Genomic DNA, 22,559 nt, shown 5'->3' with positions numbered 1-22,559 from the left:
CAGGCACTTGAGCAACCAAATCATACAGCTGACCTGTCTACGATGGTGGTCGCTAGCTACATGTGGCTATTTACATTTAAATAAATTACAACTTGTAAAAATTTAAAATTAATTTCCTTGGTTGCACTAGCCACATTTCAAGTCCTCAGTAGTCCTGTATGGCTGGTGCCTGTGGTATTGGGCTATGCAAACATAGAACGTTTCTATAATTGCAGGAAGTTACAGTGGACAGTGCTGATCTAGAAGGTCTTTACATGTATAACAGGAAGTTTTTATTATCACCAAAAGGATTCGTCTTGGATGTCCGTGACTTGGAAAAATGAATATGACGTAAAAGAACTTCAAATGTATTCTGTGATTTTTTCCCCCCTTAAGTTTTAGTTTTGATACAGGCAATATACTGACTGGAAATTGACTTCTTAGAAGGGACACCACACTTTTGATTCTAATATTTTCTTTGTAAAGAAGCACTTGTGTGTGTGCTGCTCCTCCTCACTCCCCCCAGAAAAGTCCATTTGGTTTAGACTTACTGGAGTTTTCCGTTCTGACAGGATAGCATGATGAAAATACCCTGTTCTTAATAACAGCTCTTCTGTATTGGGACTTAAAATGGGCCAGGCATTGTGCTGAACACTTTACATGCAATAATAGCTCTTTCAATCCTTACATCAGCCCTGCAAAAACTTGTCCCTCGGGAAACAGTCCCTGAGAGTTGTGACTTGCTTAAGGTCAAGAAGCTACCTACCAAATGCACGAACTAGGCTGGAATCTAATCAGCCTCTTGCTGAGCCGAGAACGTCAATTCCTTTTCCTTGTGTTGCACGTAAGTGTTATAAAGCTCTCTGTAGGTGCTTTACATATATGAGAACAGTGTCAGGCACATAATACTCTATAATATGCTCTTTGCTGTTACGACAATTGTACGTTTTTTTCTGTTCCCTATAGTTAATAATTGTCCTGTTTTTCACATGCATAGTTTTTTGGTGTTAGGTATTAATTTAGCGCCAAAATCTTAAAGTGTAAATTTCCTTTTGTTCAAACACATTGAGTACTCTGTTTTATCTTTTCCCCCATCCTCCTGCAACCTGGATTGATTACCCCAAAACAAATGTAATCATAGTACATAATGTGGCTCTGCTATAAATATTTACAAAGTTGTAATGTAAATGTTCAATATTGCTTTGACAGACATTATATTTTATTTATTTTTTTGCCTGCTGTGGGGTTTGAACTCACATCCCTCCCCCCTCCCCAAGATCAAGAGTGTCACGCTCTATTGACTGAGCCAGCCAGGTGCTCCTGCTTTGCGAGAAATTATAGTCAGAAGATATAGTCGAAGATGGAGAAGTGTGTATGTATGAATGAAGGACAGTCTCTAAATGAGAAAGTACATTATTTAGAAATGTGCAGATTATAGGGAGATACAGAAACTTGCCTCAAGGGACTGAGAATTGGGGGTAGGGATAGGGTAAGGGACTGCTGTGTATTGTTTATTTCATAAAATCAACAAATATTTTCTCAGTGCCTACCTTATCCCAGACGTTGTTGTAGGAATTTGATTAGAAACAAAACACAAGAATCCCTGTCTCATGAAGCTTGCATTCTAAATTAAAAGCAAACATTTAAAAATCTTCCACCTGTAGAAAGTAAAGAGCACTGCAGAGGGGCTGGCAAATAGTACCAAATAAACAGCTCTCTGCTATAATTTGAAGGCCTCCAAATACCGTGTTGGAGAATTTACTGGATGCCAGGCATTGGGCCAAGTACTTTCCCAACTTCTCATTTTCTCTTCACAACACCCTATGTGGTAAGCACTGCTGTTATCCATATTAGTCTCAGGTTAAGTAACTTGCCAAAATAATTAGTGAGAGGAGGCTGGGATTGATAGCCAAAGCGCCCAGCCACTACACTTGCTATTACAGTAAGTAGGATAAACCTGGAAATGTGGCAGCTAGTGGCTGGATCTCGTTTTCAGACTGGTAAGCGCTTGACTTGGGGGCCCAACGCCCTAAACTGAGGAGATGTATAAACTGGTAAAGAAGGGCCTTAGTGGCTTATCAGCCCAGAGGGAGCCCCAGAAGGGGATCCTCAAGCACTTGGGGTGAGCTTCACTGTTAGAGTTGATGATCACTTACAAAAAAGCTCCCCATTCTGAGAAATGGGCGCCAGAGTGAGGCTTTGGCCTCGGACACTCCCGGACTAGGAGAATTAAATTGTCGGGATTATCTAGTCATAGTAATGGGTGTTCACTGAGGGCCTTCCCTGGACCGGTAATTGTTCTGGGACAAGTTAGAGCTGGCGCTTTGGGTTAGGGTAGTGGATATGGGACTCCCGAAAGAATGACAAGACTTGGGGATTATTTGGTTGAGATGGCAGGGTTGACCCAATTTACACTCCCTGTAACCCGCCGCCCCCTCTTTTCACCCTAGGGCTATCTACAGGCATGATGGAAGAATCCCATCCAACTTCAACAAAAATCCCACGTCTCGCAAACTGGGAAGCAGGGTGAGGGGGTGGCTGGGGCAGACCTGTGGTTTGCCCCAAGGTCACACAGTGGAACTGGATCGTCTGGGCTCCCAAAGGGACTTTTTAGTTTCCTAAAAAGTGTGCTTTTATTTGCAGGGTTTTTGGTTGATTTGTTTTGTTTTGTTTTTTACAATGAGCATAATTAGTTTTGTAATTTTAAATGTACTTGTGTGTTGGAACCCACGGTCAGAAAGAAACCCGAGAAAACCAGTCACCCGAGCAACCCCCGCGAGGGCGTAGCGCCTGCTCCGCCCCCGCCCGCGGACTCCGGCTGAGCTCCGCCCTCGGGGATCCAGGAACTCAGCGCCCGCCAGCCGGGTCGTCGGGAAAACCCGGAGCGGCCAATCCCGGCGCGGCCCTGGGCGCTGCGTGCGCAGAAGACGTCGGAGGCGCATGCTCTCTGGCGGTCCCGGCCCCGCGGACTGGCGCCGGCGCTGGCCTCCTTGGCCCGCGGACTCCTGGGCCGGCTGCGGGCATGGCGGCCAGTCTGTGGATGGGCGACGTGAGTGAGGGCAGCTGCCCCGGTCCGAGGAGGACGAATCTTAGCGTCACGGGGGAGGACGAGTCTGAAGGGGAAGGGTCCTCGAATCCCAAAAGGGTGGAAGTGAATGGGGAGAGGAGTTCTTTGGGTGAAACAGGCGGGTCCCAGAATTTAGGTGAAGAGACCGAGTCTGAGGATGGGGGTTCCCGGCCCCCCGCCTGCGTTCATGGAAGGGAAAGGGAAGTTCTTTAGGGGGATAGAATGGCTGGAATCCCAAGGATTGAAGGGCGCTGTGGCTCGAGGACTGGAGGGATAGGGTTACTAGATCCAAGGAGGAAGCTCCCTAAAGGGAGCAAGTTTGAAGGGAAGGGAGGCAAAGGATTGAAAACGTGGGAGGTGGGATTCAGGCCACTGTAGATGAAAATCTCCACTCGCCTCATCCCCGCCCCCACCAGCAGCGTGTAGCCAACCCTGGGTGGGCTCTGGAACCGGGAATGAGGAGCCTGGATGCCCCCTGAATGTATTGCTCTTGTATTTACGCAGCTGGAGCCGTACATGGATGAGAATTTCATCTCCAGAGCCTTTGCCACCATGGGGGAGACCGTGATGAGCGTCAAAATTATCCGAAACCGCCTCACTGGGTACATTTTCTCCTTCCATCTTTTCAATTCTCCTTTAATAGACCGTGCTGCCAGTGTCATTCTCGAGAATGTAAACATCGAAAAGTCAGGGCTTCTCACCCCTAATAATAGTTAACATAATGTTATAAACGCTAACATTTGGGGGCTTATTGAGAGGAAGTATAGCATATTGTTAAGGACTGGACTCTGGAGCCAGACTGAAAGTTAGGTTTACTGTGTGACCTTGGGCAAATTACTAAACCTCTCCATTTCCATCTCACCGTGACTATGAAAATGGAGATGATAACACCATATCCTTCATAGAGTTATGGTGAGGATTAAATGAGTTAATTCACATTCAGCATTTAGAACAGTCTAGCCTATGGCATTTGGTCAATGAATATAAACAGATTATGATCTGCTAGGTAGTAAGCACTTCAAAATCCTTTTTTGAGGGGGCACCTGGGTGGCTCAGTCGTTAAGCCTGGACTCTTGATTTTGGTTCAGGTCATGATTTCAGGGTCCTGGGGTCGAGCCTGCAGCGGGACTCTGCGTTGGGTGTGGAGCCTGCTTAAGATTCTCTCTCTCTCGGGGCACCTGGGTGGCTGAGTCCGTTAAGCATCTGCTTTCAGCTCAGGTCATGATCTCAGGGTCTTGGGATCAGGGCTCCCTGCTCAGTGGGGAGTCTGCTTCTCCCTCTCCCTCTGCCCCTCCTGGTCTCCAAAAAAATAAAAATAGAAATAATCTATTAAGATTCTATTTTTTTAGATTTATTTATCCAATGCAGAGCTCGATCGTAGAACCCTGAGATCATGACCTGAGCTGAAGTCGAGTCAGATGCTTAACCGACTGAGGCACCCGAGTGCCCCAATAAATAAATCTTAAAAAAAAAAAAGGGATTTTATTTTTAAGTAATCTTCACACCCAATGTGGGGCTCAGACTTAGAACCCCAAGATCAAGAGTCACATGCTTCTTGGACTGAGCCAGCCAGGTGCCCCTAAAATAATTTTTTAAATTACAAAAACGTCTGAGCTAAGTATTATTATTAGGGAAGCTTCATAATTGTCTTAAAGTTTACAGAGCTATTAAATGACAAGCCAGGACTCAGATCTGTTCTTAAAGTCATGAGTGCCCTTAACTTAAAAAGTTATTTATAGAAACAGTACCATGTGCTGTTGTTGTAGGTTCCTGGGATATGTGGCTGAAACAAACCAGGCATAGTCCCTCCTCATGGAGTTTACTACATTCTAATGGGGAAACAGCAGTAAATATGTAAACAAAACAAAATGCAGAGAATATTTTGAGATAGTGGTGCTATGTTGCCTGCACATTCTTCCTTCTCTTGAGGGGTCTCACTTTTCCTTAGAGTTCTAATTAGAAAAAAGAGGATTCTCTTATCATTTTGACAATGTTTACTGAGCAGGTACTCTGCCAGGTACACTACCAGAGCAGCTTGCTGAAACATCAAATGGTTGAAAAATATAGATGAGAGATGAAGTGTGGTCAGTTCTGGCTGTTTGGTTGACAGGTACTTTGTGTATTCAGAATCCCAGTACCTATTACTGAAACCCAAGTATGGCTGCCTGTAGAGAGAGGCCAATATTCTAGAGATGAGGTGGGTTTTTTTTTTTTTTTCTCTTGCCCCCCCCCACCCCCACCCAAGAGACGAGTTTTGATTGGAAGGGAATATGAGCTTTATTCAGGAGGCCGGCTACCTGGAGAGAAGGTGGACTCTTGTCCAAAAGCCAACTCCAAGGTTTCTCCTGACCCAGAAATTTTTAAAGTGATTTAGGGCAGTTAATTAGTTAAGGGAATGCAGTGGTCTATGACAACTTTTGACTACGTGCAGTCTCGATGGTGCCAGCTACAGATGTTATCATGGTGGTTGAAGGTATTGCAGTGGGGTCTGGTTCCTTGGTGGGGGGGTAGGGTGGTGTTGTGCAAGAGGGTTTGGTTTCTTGGTGCCCCGGGTGGTGCAGGAGAGCCCGGTGACATGTAGAAGTGCTCTGTTCTTTCTAGGAAAGAATGCATGATCCATAAATGTACACAGGTTTAGTTAATCAGTCAGGTGGGTTAAGGGTGCTTGCTAAAACTTAAAAGACTAGGTTGGCCAGAGGGGCCAAGGCAGTTTCATACCTAGGAACAGTTTGTTTTTGTTTTTTGTTTTTGTTTTTTGTCTTTCAACCATTTTATGAAATGAGAAAAGACCAAGGTAGCCACGAGGCCATTCACATACAGGTATGCAGTGTGGATGAGGAAGGGACAGAGGAAAAACCAGCACGATGCCAGGTGATCACTGGGAACCAACTTCCCCAAAGCTCCTAACAGCAGAACACTCTAGACAGGAGCATATTTATATAGGTCCTACAGAAATAGACTTGGTTCCATGCCTGTTCTCTGCAATTGGCCTGTCTCTGTAGGCTTTTTTGTATCAAATGGAGTAGAGGTTTTCAGTGACCCTGAGGCAGGCATAGAGAACTCATTGCCGGTCCCTGCCCAGCTCCTGGGATGCCAGGACGTGACAGGTGGAAAGGGAGAAGCAACTGTACAGCCTGGAAAAAAATACAGTGAGCACAGTGGACCACGGAGGGGCTCCCCAGGTCCTGCTACATGAGGCCATTAACACACCTTGACTCTGAGCCTGATAAACAGTCTCAGAAAGGACCCTGTGCCCATACGTGAAATGTTTCTCGGGGAGAACAGCCCCCACCCCCTGGACACACTAGTCCACGGGGCCCTCAGTTTTCATTCTGAGGTCTGGGAGCTGCAGCCCAGAACAGGGATGAAGAATTGCACCAGCTACACTCAGGGCGAGCCAAGAGCCTTTCCCTGGGAGGCCGTGGCTCTGCTGCTCCCTCCTCTTCAACGTTGGTGCCTGCATCCCCCCAGCTGCCTACATGCTCTCTCCACTTGCTTTTTATTTGCACTGTATTCTAGGAACAGATTCTCTGGCAGGTAGATCATGCTAGCCTAAATATTTTTCTTCTTTTTGCTCTTGTAGACAGAAAACCCCAGATAATCAGCTACTAGTATGAAAACACATTCTGTAATACTTTCTACTTTATTGAAATAAAATTTGGAACTCTTTTCCTATCCGTGATTCCTAAACTCTGGCTATTTCTTATGTACTTACAAACACATTACATTTATGTCTTGCCTCATTTGACAGACTTTGGAGTGTCCTGTAAGAATACTGTAAAATAAATAAATGCAAATTTAAAAACCAAGACCAGAGAAAATAAGGGAAAAAAAATAAGACCCATGGAGAATAATGTGCAGCAGAGCATAGTGCTTAAGAATGCAGTCAGTGGTTGCACAATAATGTGAATATTCTTTTTTTTTAAGATTTTATTTATTAGAGAGGGAGACAGCGTGCGCGTGTAGGGAAGAGGGGCAGAGGGAGAAGCAGGCTCCCCGCTGAGCAGGGAGCCCGACTCGGGACTGGATCCCAGTACCCTGAGATCATGACCTGAGCCAAAATCAAGAGTCAGGTGCTTAACCAACTGTGCCACCCAGGCACCCTCAGAATATCTTTTATAGCTTTTCTTTTTTTATGTGTCTCTCTCTTTTTTTTTTCCCCATCTTAGGCGGGTCATGTGCCAAGGTTGTAACAGAGTTTAAGGGAGGTACATGTCACAACAGTATGAACACTCAATCATCACAGTAATGAAGTACAAAAGGATCATCTTCTGTCTGTTTTAAGCGTAGGAAAGCTCACCTCTTATCTTTTCTCGTGCCACTGACTTTTTAAAGAGGTAGGACTAAATTGTCTTACATAAGGTCCTACATTCTGGAATCTGGTTTTATTTGCTTCCTTGTGGTGGTGTTTTAGCTGTTCTGTCCCTAATATTCCCTATAAACTGGACATTAGATCTAAGGGTTTGATTGGATTGTATTAAATATTTTGGAGGGCGCCTGGGTGACTCAGTAAGTTAAGTGTCTGACTCTTGATTTTGGCTCACGTCATGATCTCGGTCGTGGGATTGCATCCTGAGTCAGGCTCGGTACTCAGCAGGGAACCTGCAGCTCTCCCTCTCTCTGCTCCTCCCCCTCTCTCTGCTCCTCCCCCTGCTTGTGTTCCCTCTCTCGCTCTCTGTCTTACTGTCAAATAAATAAATAAAATCGGGAGCACAAGCAGGGGGAGTGGGAGAGGGAGAAGCAGGCCTTCCGCGGAGCAGGGAGCCCGATGCGGGGCTCGATCCCAGGACCCCGGGATCATGACCCGAGCTGAAGGCAGACGCCCAACGGCTGAGCCACCCAGGCGCCCCTCAAATAAATAAATCTTAAATATTTTTGGCAAAAGTACTTCAAAGGTGCTACAGTACATAAATAAGTGTTTATCAGAGGAGTCTGGACTGGCCCAGATAGACAACCCTTATATTCAGGTTTGTAAGTTCTGAACTGGAATATGGCAGGGAACAAAAACAGGATGAGCTCTGATTAGAAAAACATTTTTCCCTCCCCTTAGGCCAAGGCTCAGTCTCATCTGGGAATCCCATCTTTAACCATTCTCTTTCTCTTGTTTGCTTTCTTTCCAGAATCCCAGCTGGCTACTGTTTTGTAGAATTTGCAGATTTGGCCACAGCCGAGAAGTGTTTGCATAAAATTAATGGGAAACCCCTGCCAGGAGCCACACCTGTAAGGACACTTGGATAATGATGATGTTCCCATTTTTATTGTCATCGATAACTATCATTCATTGAATCCCTACTGTATACTTACTCTGTTGAACCCTATAACAACCCTGCACAGTAGGCATCGTTATCTTTGGCAGCCCAGGAAACCGAAGCTCAGGGAGGTGGCGTAACTTGTCCGAGGCAGCGCAGGTAGTAACTAGCAGAGGCGGGACGCCAGCGGAAGATTGGTTGCCTCCAAAACCCATGCCCTTTGCACTCTGCACTGCTGCCTCCCTTCATGGAAGACTTGCAACTCTAGACCTCTTGCCTGATTGAGAAACTAGAACAGGCTGGCAGCAGTGAGGACACATTTCAAGAGAGTTACATTCTGCTCTTCCCACAGTTACTTAGCTTACAGCCGCACCAAGCTGGCACACCTGGGCTCATAGAACCATGGAGCTGGCAGTGCCCTTAGCGGTCATCCGTGCAACCCCCTCACTTTATACAGGAGAGAAAGCTGAGGCTTAGAGAGGGGGAGATGTTTTGGCCAAGGTAATTTATTTCAGTTTTTTTCAAATATTGTTTGACTCTTGAAACACCTTTCTCTGTTTTAGTTTGTTTGTTTTTAAATTTCTAGGCAAAACGTTTTAAACTGAACTATGCCACTTATGGGAAACAACCAGATAACAGGTAAGTGCAGGGTGGCCCCAAGGTAGCTTCAAGGCCCAGGAAATGTCTAGAGACAAGATGTGTCCCTGTGCTGGTCACCACCAAAGGGGTTGGGGAGCCCAGTTTGGTCCACTCCGCCTTCCTCCTGAGGGATGACTCCCTCCCCTCCCCTGCTGGTGGACCTGCCCAGTGTGCTTCTTGTCAAGACCCATGTCTTCTCTGTATTTGGTGCTGCCTCTGGCCTTCCACCCTGTTAGTACCTGCAGTACTGGAGTTTTATTCATAAGAATTGACCTGTTGTAGTGACATAAATTCATTGTTTCAGGGTGCCCTTCAAAAGCTTTAAAACAATGTATCAAGAGCTTTAAAAAGATTTGTACCCACTGACCCTGTAATTCTACTTCAGAATTTATACGTGGATGTATGCAAAGATTAGCTTCAAAAGTGTTTGTTGAAATATTACATATAATGGGGGAAATTGGGGAAAAACCCAAATAACCTACTAATAGAGAAGTAGCTTAAATGACAATATGTTCATTAATTGGAATACTATGTATCCATTTGTAAGTCATTTTGCAGCAGATGAGGACAGGTCAAGAAGTTGGTGATAAGTTAAAAGTGAAAAATGCTAGAAACAAAACAAGGGAGTCATACCCAAGTTTTGTAAATTTCAAAAAGGAAAGCCAGGGGTGCCTGGGTGGCTCAGTCGGTTAAGCGTCCAGCTCTTGATCTCAGCTCAATTCATGATCTCATGGTTGTGAGTTTGGGCCCCACATTGGGCTCCACGCTGGGGGTGGAGCCTACTTTCAAAAAGAAGAAAAAAGGGATATCTGGGTGGCTCAGTTGATTAAGTGTCTGCGTTCGGCTCAGGTCATGATCCCAGGGTCCTTGCTCAGTGGGGAGCCTGCTTCGCCCACTGCCTGCCACTCGACCTGCTTGTGCTCACTTTCTCTCTCTCTTTCTCTCTGACAAGTAAATAAATAAAATCTTAAACAAACAAACAAAAACACAAAGAAGCAAAGAAAAAAGACAAAAGTATATAACAGAGTGTTCATAGTGATTACCTTCGAGTGGTTGGGTTACTGGTAATTTTATTTTTCTTTGTCCTTTTGTGTATTCTGATTTAAACAAGGAATATGTATCATACTTGAACTAAGACTATAATAATGAGTCTGTTTGCTATTTTTTGTTAAATAATTTTTTCTAGAACAGAGGTTGACAAAATGTGACCTGACTTACATCACCTGTGAGCTAAAAATAAAAATGGTTTTTACACTTTTAAAGGATTGTGAAAACAGAAAAAGCAACAGAGACCATAGGTGCCCCACCAAGCTTAAAATTTTTACTATCTGGCCTTTTACAAAAAAAGTTTGCTGATCCATGTTCTAAAAGTTGGCAGATTTCATTTTAGCTCTGCTTTCAGTCTTAGGAGATAAGGTCCAGTTCTCATTCTCCATCTGCACCATTTGAATTAAAAATATGCAGTGAGGGCCTCCTGGCTAGCTTAGTCGGTAGGGCATGCGACTCTTGATCCTAGGGTCATGAGTTCGAGCCCCACATTGGGCGTAGAGATTACTTAAATATTTGCAGCGAATACAGAGTGTCTAGTTTTGTCTTTTGAGCACCTCCGACCAGGCCCCCCCATCTGCACTCCTGTAATATTTGAAGCCAGACAGGCTTTGTTCAGTGGATAAGGCGCTTGGGACAGGGGCTGCTTCCATAACTCTCTGCCAGGACTGCCAGGAGCAACAAGTTAGGACCTGGCTAAGGACCCATCAGACGTGCTGTTCCCCGGGAAGGCCCAGGAGAGGTTTACCTAGAATGGGCCAAAAGAGCTTGTTAGAACAAAGCTTTCGGTGTCTGTCTCTGAATCTTGTTCTCCCCTCTCAGCCCTGAATACTCCCTCTTTGTGGGGGACCTCACCCCAGATGTGGATGATGGCATGCTGTATGAATTCTTCGTCAAAGTCTACCCGTCCTGTCGGGGAGGCAAGGTGGTTTTGGACCAGACGGGCGTGTCAAAGTAAGGCCTTACCTGTGACTGATGCCCACCGTGTTCCAGCATTTGTCTCAAAGATGGGGGTGTTAGAGCGAGGCCATGTAGCATGGGAATGAAGAGCACGGGCTCTGGAGCCAGACTGTGGTGTGCATCCTGACTCGGGTACTGGCCCAACCTCTCACCTGATTATTTCCTCATTGGTACAACAGATGCTAATTAATAGTGTGCTCACAGGCCTGACCTAACGGTTATGTGATGTGCTATAAATAAAGCAGTAGGATATGCTGGGTAGGTGTTTGCCATTTTACCTATTATTGTTACTTCAAAGGTAGAAAAACCTCAAGAAAGGCTTATTTTTGATCAGAGTAATAGTTATAAGCACAAGTTTGAGTTACAAGCTCAAGACGTGGATTTGAATCCTGCTTCTACAATGATGTTGGGCAAGTTGCCTCTGAACTTGATTTCCCCCTCAGTAAAATGGGGACACTACCGTTATCTAATCATTGGGCAGTTTGACGAGATAATCCTAGGGAAATGCTCAGCACAGTGCCTGGGAGATAATAAGTGCTCACGAAATATTAGCTATCATTTGTTGATCCCGGAAGTAGGATATGAGTCCCGGGGCGCCTGGGTGGCTCAGTCGGTTAAGCGTCTGACTCTTGTTTTTGACGGACTTTTGGTTTTGGCTCAGGTCATGATCTCAGGGTCGTGAGATCGAGCCCCACGTGGGGCTCTGGGCTCAGTGCGGAGTCTGCTTGAGATTCTTTCCTCCTTCATCTCCTTCACCCTCTGCCCCTCCCCCCCACTCTCGCGCATACCTGTTCTCTCTCAAATAAATAAATAAATAAATAAGTAAAATCTTAAAAAAATGTATGAGTCCAACAGAGCAAGAACCTTGTCTGCTTGTGACTGCTGAGCCCCGTTGTCTAAACGTGATACCTGGTGTACAGGGCAGACGGGGTAAATGTTCGCTCAGGGAACCACAGCTGTTCCTACCACCACCACTGCCATGATGATGAGCATGGTAACAGGATTTCCAGTAGATTGGGAGGGAAGCCACTGGGAAGGAGCCCCATCAGTCAAGGCGTGGAGGGGATTCCTCGGCCCCAGGCTCCTGCCGAACTGGAGTTTCACATCGCTCGATGGCATGCCTCTACTGATGGGGCTCTCATCCCTTCCTGCAGAGCTGGACAGACTCTCCTTCTCTTCCATTCTTCGACTTCGCCTTCATCACGTTTGTGATCTAAATAAGGTATATGCTTTTGTTTTCTGCAGGGGCTATGGTTTTGTGAAATTCACGGATGAACTGGAACAGAAGCGAGCTCTGACCGAGTGCCAGGGAGCAGTCGGCCTGGGGTCTAAACCAGTGCGGCTGAGTGTGGCAATCCCCAAAGCGTGAGTCCTGCACTGGCGGGGAGGTACAGGGCCTCTGGATTGATGCCCACCTGGACGCTTCTCATCTGCTTGTTAATAATCAGAGCTTCCGCATGCCGGCTGGGAGACTGCAGGGAAGCCTGTTACTTGCCAGGCTGTGTGCTGGGCGTTGCAGATGAATGAGCATAACCTGCGCCTCCAGAAGCTTGTAGCTGGGGGAGAGCTCCGACCTGCGAAGGCAGATACATTCAGACATTGCTGGTTGTAGTACTGGGAAAGCGGTGTGTCCTGCATATTTAATGTTCCTGCTCTTTGCCCAGTAGTATCGCTGTTAGAAATTTACCCACAGAATTAATAAGAACTGAGCAGAAGAAAAAAAAGTATACTGAATTTTAGCTATGGGAATGGCTGAGAGTTAAAGATCCAAACACTACAGAATATTACATATATCACCATCCTACCTGTCATGCCAGGCAGAAAGCCCTTCTTCCCTTACAGCTCCAAGCAAGTTTCTCACCCAGAAGACAGCTACTGTCAGCATAGAATCTTCTGTCCTTTGGCCAAAGCAGTGGTTCTCAACTAGGGACAGTTTTATCCCGCAGGGGACATTGGCAACACCTGGAGATAATTTTGGGTGTCACAACTTGGGTGGGGAGGTGCTCTGGGCATCTAACGAGTGGAGTCCAGCAGTGGTACTAAGCATCCTACGCTGCCCAGGACGGCCCCCACACCAGACTTACCTGCCCTGCCCCCAGGTCAGTAATGCTGAGGTTGAGAAATTCCATGCCAGGCATAGGAGAGTGACTGCATTCTTAGGGCAGAACTTCCAGATAGCCAGGTTTTTCAAAGCAGCAAAAGATTTGGAGGTTCTTTGCTGCTTAACTGTGTTTAATACATGGAAGATTAGCCTGTGATTTTCCCCCCAAAATGTTAATTTGTTCTAAACTCTACTATATAGGGGTGCCTGGGTGGTCAGTTGGTTAGATGTCTGCCTTCCACTCAGGTCATGATCCCAGGATCCTGGGATTGAGCCCCAAGTCAGCCTCCCTGCTCAGCGGGAAGCCTGCTTCTCCCTCTCCCTCTGCCCTTCCCCCTGCTTGTGCTCTCTCCTGCTATCTCTCTCTCAAAAAAATTTTTAAAAAATAGTAACTCTACTATATAAAAGCATTAAAGAAAATATTTAAAAGAAGTTTCCTCGTTACCCTAAAATGACTAATTATGATTTCTGACTTTTATAAGCTTCTCCATAGATATCCGTGATAGGTAGATATAGATACACTGTGTGGATCAATTTACATGTGGTAGATTCATTTCTTTATTTTTAATTATCTCATTCTCCCCCCGCCCCCAGTTTTCTTCATATACACATTCCCTTTCCCATATAGCTGTATAATCCTCATCATAGTATTTTTTAACAGCTGTAGGGTATCTTAAGTGTATATTCTGTCTCGAGGTCCCTCTGATATTGATGGTGTTGGTTGTTTCTGATGTGTTACCATTTATTCGATCAATAGTGACTGAATCCCTACAACTCTCCAGGCCCTGACCTAGACTTTGGAGTTGTAGCTATAAACAAGAGAAAGAAAGTCCTTTCCACAAGGAGGTTGTGTTCTGTTCCATTTCTCGGTTGATCATTGTTGTCAGAATTTGGTGCCTGCATCTAGGGAGGTGCCATCAAGCACCAGGAATTGAGGGCAGTAAGAGGTCCCTTAGAGAGTTAATCCGCAAGAGCTGAGTGTGGAGAAACAACAGAAATGTGCAGACCCAGGCCAGGGAGACTGCCTTCAATTCCATGAACATACCAGGAGGGTGGCAGGCTCCTTGGAAACATGGCGGGGTGGTCCTGGACGAGAACGGTAACAGTGTCCAGCCTCGTACTGGGCAGGGAGAGGGGGTCTCTGCCATTGGACTTCATCTAGCCAGCCCGTCAGGAGGTGATGCTAAGGCAGTCAGATGGGGCGTTGTCTAACTGCTTTGGCCCAGTCCTGCTCACCACGCAGACGTTGAACTCAAAAGGAACTTGTGAAGAGCTCATTCAGACTTTGAGAATTTGTGGTTCCTTAGGGTTTGCTGTGGTAGTTCAGCTCCTGCTTATGACTTGGGTTTCCTCTCTGGCTTCACTGTGGAGATAGAATACACCCATCCCGAGGCCACGGGTGCAGTCTACAGCACATGACAGTTACGGTTCTCCTTACAAGCCAGGTGGCATGGTGGTGTGAGCCTCTGCCTCCCGCACATTCGGCTGCACTTGTGAGTCTGGCTCTTTGGAGTATGAGGACTCTGGAAGCACATCGCCGTGTTGTTCTTTTGATTGCTCTCATCTAGGACTGCTGGTCAGGCCCCGGGCCTGTCTCATAAGCCTATCCATACATACATGGTTTTGTGTATTTTTGAAAGCAGTGGATCCTTTGCAAGCTTGACATTCTGTCTTTGGTTAGCAGTGGCTGGGGTAGCCATGCCAGCCGGAGAAAAAAGCTGTCCACTGAACCTGGGCCTCAGCCCTGAATGGTGAGTGCAGGATATAGGAACCTCGCAAGGTGTTTGGCATCTGTCAGGGCAGATGCTGTATGTAGTGGGCTGGTGTTCAGAGCATGAGTCTTGGAGTTAAATTTGGCTCCAGTCCTAGGTGTGGCCTTGGGTGAGTTACTTGACCTTTTAGATTCTCATTCTCATCTGTATAATGGGAATAATTATTAATAGCTCTGTCATAGGGTTGTGCAGGACTTAAAATAGGAGCCTGTATCTGAAAAACAATGGGCCCAGATGCTGAGAAGCTACTCCATCAACAGTAGTTGTGACTACAGTAGTGTTGGTAAGGCTACTGGAACACTTCTTTTTTGTGTGTGGGAAAGAGGGCATTCGACATTTTGTAGTTTGAAATGCTTCTTGGATCATCCTAAATCCACATTTTCCAGGCCATGTTCACCTGAGCCTTTGTGGCTGGCAGAAAAACAGTCCGTGTCCCCCCCCCGCCCCGCCCCGCCCCGCCCCGATTTTGAGAAGAGGACAAGTCAGTACTGACAAGATTTGATAGGAGAGCCAAACCTGGCCGTTAAAAACGGACTGTAAAGCCTTGGCTCTGGAGCCGGACTGCCAGGGTTTGGGTCTCTGTGTGACTTTGGACAAATTACCTGTCTGGACCTCTGTTTCCTCATCTGTAAAATAGGAATAAATGTATTCTTATTGCATAGGGTTGTTGTGGAGATTCGATGAGTTAATGTGCATAAAGCCACTTGAACAGCCCCTGGTCACGTAGTAAGCGCTTGGAAATGTGTGCCTGCATTTGTTGATTTTTGCTGCTTTCTTCATCTAAGGAGCCGTGTGAAGCCAGTGGAGTATAGTCAGATGTACAGCTACAGCTACAACCAGTATTACCAGCAGTACCAGAACTACTACGCCCAGTGGGGCTACGACCAGAACACAGGCAGCTACAGCTACAGCTACCCCCACTACGGCTACACGCAGAGCACCATGCAGGTAAGCGCGCAGCCCCGGGCCGCAGCTCGGCCTCCGGCGTGGCATCGCTAGGCTGCAGCCTCAGAAGAAAACGGGGAGAGACGAAGCGACCTCTTGGCTAAAAATAAGGCCTTCTTGTCTCGGGCCAGGAGTTCACGCTGCTACTCACCCTCTCTTCGGTCTCTTGGCAGACATATGAAGAAGTCGGGGATGACGCGTTGGAAGGTGAGAAGTTTGTTCACTCATTCCTCTGTCCTCTGTCAGGCGACCGCTCTGTGGCGCCACTGTTCCTTAGCTCGATGCTGAGGAATGCAAGGTGGATTCTGCTCTGGAGGAAACTGCCTTCTAGTGAGCGAGCTAGTGCACGCATAATTATAGTGAGAAGGGAGCGTGTGCCCCAGAGGCGTGCGTGCAGTCCCAGCGAGCCCAGAGGAAGCAGCGCAGCAGGGGAGAGGCCTGGGACATTCAGCCCCCACATGTAGGTCTCCAGCAAAACTCTTGCCTTGTGTGTGTTTGATAGTTTGTAAAATTCATTTTTTTATCTCATTTTAATTTTTTCCTCATGCTCAAGTAATAGGTATGATTGAAAATTTGGAAAAGAGGGGCACCTGCGTGGCTCAGTCGTTAAGCGTCTGCCTTCAGCTCAGGTCATGATCCCAGGATCCTGGGATCGAGCCCCACATCGGGCTCCCTGCTCCACGGGAAGCCTGCTTCTCCCTCTCCCACTCCCTCTGCTTGTGTTTCCTTTCTTGCTGTCTCTCTGTCAAATAAAAAATTTTTTTTTAATTTTTTTAAATATTAAAAAATTTGGAAAATATAGTAACATGAAGAAAACTGAAAATCACCCCAATCTGCTACATAGTAATAGCCATTTTTAATTTTTTTTAATTAAAAGCATTTGTTGTAATTTTTACTGAATTTAACACAGGAAAAAGGAAAATAAAACTGAAGGGATTGCTAACCTTCAAACAAATGATTTCTCAAATGATATTAATACTTAAAGGATTTTTAAGGTTTGAAAATACTATGAAAAACAATTTTTTTAAACATTTCTGAATAGATGTTACGTTTTAAAGAAGTAAAATTTAGGGGCGCCTGGGTGGCTCAGTCGTTAAGCATCCGCCTTCGGCTTGGGTCATGGTCCCAGGGTTCTGGGATCAAACCCCGCATCAGGTTCCCTGCTCAGCGGGAGGCCTGCTTTTCCCTCTCCCACTCCCCCTGCTTGTGTTCCCTCTCTCGCTGTGTCTCTGTCAAATAAATAAATAAATCTTTAAAAAAAAGTAAAATTTAGGAGCACCTGGCTGGCTCAACAGTGGAGCATGTGACTCTTGATCTTGGGGTTGTGAGCTCGAGTCCCATGTGGGGCACAGAGATTACTTAAAAAATCTTGGGGTGGCTGGGTGGCTCAGTCGGCTAAGCGTTACTTATTTGGACCCACAACCCTGCTAGGGAAAATTACAGTGTTGATTTTTGTGGTAATTATTTTCTTCTTTCTCTTTAGAGATATCCATCCTTAAATAATATTGTTTTTTTAGCTTCATATAATGCAGTTGTACTATATGTACTGTCTTGCTTTTTTCATTGAACACTCAGCATTTCTTTTAAATAAAATTCTGGTATAGTTAACATACAGTGTTACATTAGCTTCAGGTGTACAATATAGTGATTCAGCACTTCTCTACATTACTCAGTGCTCATCATGGTAAATTAACACCATTTGTGAGATCCAACCAAGTTGTATGCAGTTGAGGCTGATTTTCATTGCTATGTAATGTTCCCTTTGAAGAATAGTGGTCTGGACTTAAGTCATTTTGATCAGATTTCCATAACCCAAAATTGAAGGATCACACGAGGACAGCCAGGGCACATGAAGTCTAGAGAAGAGGTGGAGTAACAGCCACCATGATTTGAGTCTGTGTATGAGGTTTCCTAAGTAGACTCCACTTTTATCCTTAAAGGAACCCTGCAAGGCAGCGGTGCGGGCCCTGAGGGACTCTGACACAGAGCACAGGGAACTTGCCAGAAGCAGGAAGCCCTGGGAGTGGGGAACGGAGTCCCAAGTGTCTGGGTGCTTCTCCTGGCGCTCTGAACCCACCCTGGCTTCTCTTGCAGACCCCATGCCGCAGTTGGATGTGACAGAGGCCAACAAGGAGTTCATGGAGCAGAGCGAGGAGCTGTACGACGCCTTGATGGACTGTCACTGGCAGCCCCTGGACACAGTCTCTTCAGAGATCCCTGCCATGATGTAGTCGGGACAGGACCAGCCGAAAAGGATTGTGTGGTGGAGAGGAGAGACTCCTTTTTAACAAAGTATTAGAACTTTTAACTTTTTGGAAATGTTTTGTAAGATTTTAGTGATCAACTCTTCTGAGATTATGACCATTTCTGCAACATTGCTGCCTTCCTTTGCCCGTGAGCCTTCGGAGTTTGACAACCACGGTGCCATTGAGCAAGGTTCTACTTGTCCTTGAAAAGTTAATTTTTCCAGGTAGGGATGTTACCCACTTTTGGAGATAAGGAGAGTTTGGGGTTATTAACCAAAGTGGATCATAAGATTTATTCAACCCAGAGGGCCATCTCAGGTGACAGACACTGCATCCTTAAGGTTCTCTGGGGTCACAGTGCATGGGTTACCTGTTGTATGCCACGTGGGGGGCAGTGTTGATCATCCATTCAAGTATCCCTTCACCTCGACAAGTTTGCTTTTACGTTTGGTGGCTGTGTGCGGTAGGCTGTAATGGAACCAGCTAAATCTAGACCAAAGGGCTCAAGACTTGGGGGCATGCTCCAAGGGCAAGCCTAGCTTCAATAAGCCCTTATTGAGGGACATTAATGTGACTGTGTGCCTGGCCCACCGGTTTGACATTATTTTCATTTGATTGATAGGTATGAATCCACTTACAATGCTCTCCAGCACCCATGTGGAAAGTCTGGATTTACACTAAAAATCTGCAGCTCACCTCTACTCGTTTGTGCTAGAGGAAATTGCAGGCGGGGGGCAGGGGGGGGGCGGACAATGGGGGCAACTTGAGGTAAATGGTCTAGGTCACAAGAAGCCTTCAGATATTTTAAGGAATACGTATTAGGCTCTGCCTGAATTTTCAGGCTTTTTGGAGGAAAAATTAATTATGTATAGTGGAAGTTGTAGAGGTCAACCTATCTTTATGAAGACGACACTGTCACGGGGAACAAGAAAACGAACACAAACATACTTCAAGTCTTTTACTAGTCACTTCTATGCCATGTGCCACCAGTAGCAGAAATACAAAGGTCATGGTTTTCCACTAAAATAATCTGTTCTTTCAGCTTGCCTCTTCCCAGTGTTTCTGTCCTGCAAAGGAAGTGTAAGCCAGTGTGTTAATACGCCCCCAATTAATTGCCACCCAGGCTTTTTCTGAAGAGCTGGTCTCAGTCCCATATCCGCATTTATCATCCATAGATGTCCACTCAGATTAGGTTTCATCCTGGACCAGTCAGCCTAAAAAATGTCCCACACTAGATGAACTACACTTGTTTCTACCCAACCCATCTCCCACACTCCTAGGAAAGGGAGATCCCAGGTTTGAGGTTTCCCCAAATGTCAGCATAAGTTCAAACCACAATTGTACATTCACAGCAACCGGCCCTTGCTGCCGAAGGTACAGGGCTTTGGCATCTAGTACCTTCTACTCCTAGCAGTATGCTCTTGGCCTTCCAACAGGATGGGCAAATCTAAGACTCAAGTCACACTGTAAACATTTTTCTCTTCTGGCCACGAACAGCTAATACGGCATACAAGGAAGGTCAGGTGTAAATGACATATGAAAACGCTAAGACTTCCCAGAGGCCTGACTAGCCTTCTGTCGATTCACTACACTACTCAGGGTTCACAAGGCTCAAGCACTACTGGAAGCTGCAAGGAAGCTATGACGTTTCAGGTAGCCAACTTACCCAACTATAGATCCATAATCACAGACAAGGACAACTTTACTGGTAACAGATCTAAAAAAAAAAAAAAAAAACACCACCAAAATGGACACTCTCAAGAGGCAAGAAAACCATTCATTAAGTCAGCAATCACTACAACTGCCCAGAGCTTCACATACATCCTCCCTTTAAGCCTAAGATTCTCCCATTTTAGAGGGGAGGAGGAAACCAGGTCAAAGAGAATTCAAACCCTGTTTGAAACTAGCCCACAGTCTATATAACAGACTATAAGCACCACGAGGCCAGCTTCAGTATCCCTTTTCCTCCTTTTACGACCACCAAGACCAGCGTTCAGATCCGATGGGAAAGGGAACCGGAGGGTCAGGCTGTCTCCAGCATCTAACTTTACCTTGTCTAAAGCACAGCAACAACCTGGTATCCTCAGACTCTTCGGTAGCAGACACTGACAGGAACACTTGGGGGCAACCTGCAGAAAAAAGTGTAAAAGCTCTAAACCAGAAATACATCCAATACACCCATCTTCATGGAAGTTTATGGAAAACACCTGGACTCGGGCAGCAGGCTTCTGACCCAGGTCCTGGGCTGTTATAGGAAAGGCGAGTGGCAGCTGCAGGTATTATGCTGACCTGTGCTGTCAAAGTCTCTCCAGGTTGCTCTCGCATGCAGTTGGAGATCCCGTGGCCACACCCGGCCACAGCCCTTGGAAACATGCTGTACTGACCCGCCAGGTAGCTCCCAGAAACCTACCAGGTCCCAAGGTGGTTGTGTTCCATCACTGTCATGACCCCAGAATCCTCACCAAAAAGCTCCACTTCAAAGTCATCCTGGAATCTTCATCTGGGACAGCTGAGATGAGAAAACAGTTGTCCTGAATGATCTTACTGTTCCCTTCCTTTGGTCTTCATAATCAAAGGTGTGACTGGCTTTTGGTACTTAAACGCCGTAAGCTTTTTCGGGGCAGTGACCCACAGCACTGCTGAGATCTGTGCCACTTGCCAATAGATTTTCCCAGTACACCTGTCCACGCCACTCAGCCTGCCCCACCATACTGGTTCTTGGTCTCAGCAATTTACTTCTCCCAAGTTTTTTTCTAGCAACTCTATGTAGGACGCTATTAACAGGGACGCCTGGGTGGCTCAGTCGGTTAAGCGTCGGTCCTGGGATCGAGCCCAGCATCGGGCTCCCTGCTCAGTGGGGAGCCTGCTTCTCCCTCTGCCCCTTCCCCCGCTCGTGCTTGCTCTCTCCCAAATAAAAAAAAGACCCCATTAACAAGACGTTTCTGCTGGCCTCTGGAAACCGGTCAATTGTAATAAAGGACTCCACCTATACCTGAGAAATGGCAGGTACAACAGGAACTGTCTTTTCCTGAAATGTTGCAGATCAGTTACAGCAAACAGAACGGCGACCGTCAAGGAAAACTGTCACTCTGGGCTCCTTTTTGACCACAGCAGCTATGTGGAAGCAGCTGCAGCTTCGATAAGGGCCACAGGGCAATTTAGGTCCCAGGACCGCTCCCAAATGCCACCTAGCCCCCTAGACTCACCTAGAGCCCGTGCACTATTGCGTAACAAATTCATGGACTGAAATATACTGGAGACCAAATAAGAGAACAGATACCATTGGGGCGCCTGGGTGGCTCGGTTGGTTAAGAGTCAAGACTCTTTATCCCGGAACAGGTCTTGACGTTATGGTCCTGCGTTCAACCCAGAGCCCCGCACTGGGCTCCACGCTGGGCATGGAGCCTACTTAAAGAGAACAGATACCCTTTTATATGTACTTTTTAGACTGAGCTTATGCCCAACATGGGGATGGAACTCAAGACCCTGAGATCAAGAGGCGCATGCTGAACCGACTGAGCCAGTCAGGCGCCGAAAACAGATATCCTATTACCAGGTCCCAATTACCACTTTATTTTACTATGTGTCAGAGTTTTACCTCATTTCATCTTCACAGGACCATTTTATCATCCGTTTTACCGGTAAGTTTAGACCAATTAAGCTATCTACTTAAGGTCGCCAATCAATGCAGAAAGCCACAGAACTGGGATTCAAAATAGGACCTAAAGGACTCTAAAACGCGGCCCCCAGAAAACCCTACCCTTTTATCCACCTGCATGGATTGCTTAACGTGTTGTGCAGCCAGACGACAGGTGAAATCACTTCCCCAAGGTCGCCCAATACGTGGCTTTAACAGGCAGTTTCAGATCTGGCGGACACCACCGCGCAAATTAAGCCACTTCAGACCCAGGACTGCCCTGCACCAGGCCGCCTGCCCGCGTCACTCACCCGTCGCACTACGGTGCAGCGATGCGCGGGCCGAGGCGGGAGCAGGTACGGCCCTCTCGGGCTCCAGCCCCTCTCACCGCGCATGCGGCCGACCAGGCCTTCCGGGTGTTGGTCCCAGCGGGCCGGGAGGCCCGGCAGCTCCGAGCCGCTCTCATCATCCCGCAGCCTCGGAGGCAGGCCCGGCGGGTGCGGGGCCAGCGGCGGCGAAGCTACGGCGCGGGGAGAGGAGGCTGGGCGTGAACTGCAGCAGGCCTGGCTCTCCAGGTCCAGAGACGCCACCACCACACCGGCTAGGGAAAAGGAAGTCCGTGTCTTGGAAGGGGGCTTATATAGGGCTCTCCCCTGGAGGCCGCGCCGACAATTGGAGCAACGCGCCGCGCAGACCGCTGGGAGTTGTAGTCCGCCCGCCCTCACACGCCGGGCGGCGCGTCCCGCTCCAAGACCTAAGCGCGTGTGGAGTCCCGGCCTTTTGACCGGGGCTGGAGCGACTTTCCGCCTGTGTTCCGGATTCACTGAACGTCCGGTACTGGGCACTGGGCTTACAAATGAAGCCGACCCGCCATGCCCGCTGGAGTTCAGTCAGACTTCCAAAGTCGGGAAATGACG

At 46.9% G+C, this 22,559-nt stretch overlaps 1 protein-coding gene and 5 non-coding genes across 9 annotated transcripts; 1 reads left to right on the top strand and 5 right to left on the bottom strand.

The window, feature by feature from the left end:
- Positions 1-686: 686 nt before the first annotated feature.
- On the top strand, positions 687-18,132 carry TRNAU1AP (tRNA selenocysteine 1 associated protein 1). 4 transcript variants are annotated; one of them, XM_045898294.3, is made up of 10 exons: positions 687-823; positions 2,717-3,028; positions 3,551-3,648; positions 8,167-8,266; positions 8,882-8,934; positions 10,804-10,935; positions 12,187-12,306; positions 15,600-15,762; positions 15,891-15,966; positions 17,854-18,132. In XM_045898294.3, exons 1-10 carry the CDS (start codon positions 749-751, stop codon positions 17,988-17,990), a joined length of 1,266 nt encoding a protein of 421 aa, XP_045754250.3. In that variant the 5' UTR covers positions 687-748; the 3' UTR covers positions 17,991-18,132. The 4 variants fall into 4 exon arrangements, with proteins under 4 accessions (XP_045754250.3, XP_045754252.2, XP_045754251.1 ...); XM_045898296.3 differs by lacking the exon at positions 10,804-10,935; XM_045898295.3 differs by lacking the exon at positions 687-823 and having other exon boundaries at positions 15,933-15,966.
- LOC123860742 (small nucleolar RNA U13) lies at positions 7,210-7,311 on the bottom strand. Its single transcript, XR_006794855.1, has one exon. It is a non-coding gene; the product is annotated as a small nucleolar RNA U13 (small nucleolar RNA).
- A 1,009-nt stretch (positions 18,133-19,141) lies between the features above and the next one.
- On the bottom strand, positions 19,142-19,215 carry LOC123860736 (small nucleolar RNA SNORD99). The gene has a single exon (XR_006794849.1). It is a non-coding gene; the product is annotated as a small nucleolar RNA SNORD99 (small nucleolar RNA).
- A 681-nt stretch (positions 19,216-19,896) lies between these two features.
- Positions 19,897-20,029, bottom strand: LOC123860721 (small nucleolar RNA SNORA61). The gene has a single exon (XR_006794835.1). It is a non-coding gene; the product is annotated as a small nucleolar RNA SNORA61 (small nucleolar RNA).
- A 222-nt stretch (positions 20,030-20,251) lies between these two features.
- Positions 20,252-20,382, bottom strand: LOC123860719 (small nucleolar RNA SNORA44). The gene has a single exon (XR_006794834.1). It is a non-coding gene; the product is annotated as a small nucleolar RNA SNORA44 (small nucleolar RNA).
- Positions 20,383-21,021: 639 nt separating this feature from the next.
- LOC123860706 (small nucleolar RNA SNORA16B/SNORA16A family) lies at positions 21,022-21,156 on the bottom strand. Its single transcript, XR_006794821.1, has one exon. It is a non-coding gene; the product is annotated as a small nucleolar RNA SNORA16B/SNORA16A family (small nucleolar RNA).
- Between the last annotated feature and the right edge of the window lie 1,403 nt (positions 21,157-22,559).

This window comes from Mirounga angustirostris, unplaced genomic scaffold (genome assembly GCF_029215605.1).
Source record: "Mirounga angustirostris isolate CCGP_5_RB_7025 unplaced genomic scaffold, mMirAng1.0.hap1 SCAF_4, whole genome shotgun sequence".
Classification (NCBI taxonomy): Eukaryota; Metazoa; Chordata; class Mammalia; order Carnivora; family Phocidae; genus Mirounga; species Mirounga angustirostris.
The sequence above is the reverse complement of the archived record's forward strand: the minus strand, read 5'-3'. Positions and strand labels throughout refer to the sequence as shown.

Excerpts from the sequence above, each read along its gene's own strand:
- TRNAU1AP (XM_045898294.3), top strand. The coding sequence starts at position 749 with ATGCACGAACTAGGCTGGAATCTAATCAGCCTCTTGCTGAGCCGAGAA. Across the intron at positions 8,267-8,881 it reads CCCTGCCAGGAGCCACACCT|GCAAAACGTTTTAAACTGAA; the intron begins GTAAGGACACTT and ends TTAAATTTCTAG. Across the intron at positions 15,763-15,890 it reads ACACGCAGAGCACCATGCAG|GAGTTCACGCTGCTACTCAC; the intron begins GTAAGCGCGCAG and ends GTCTCGGGCCAG.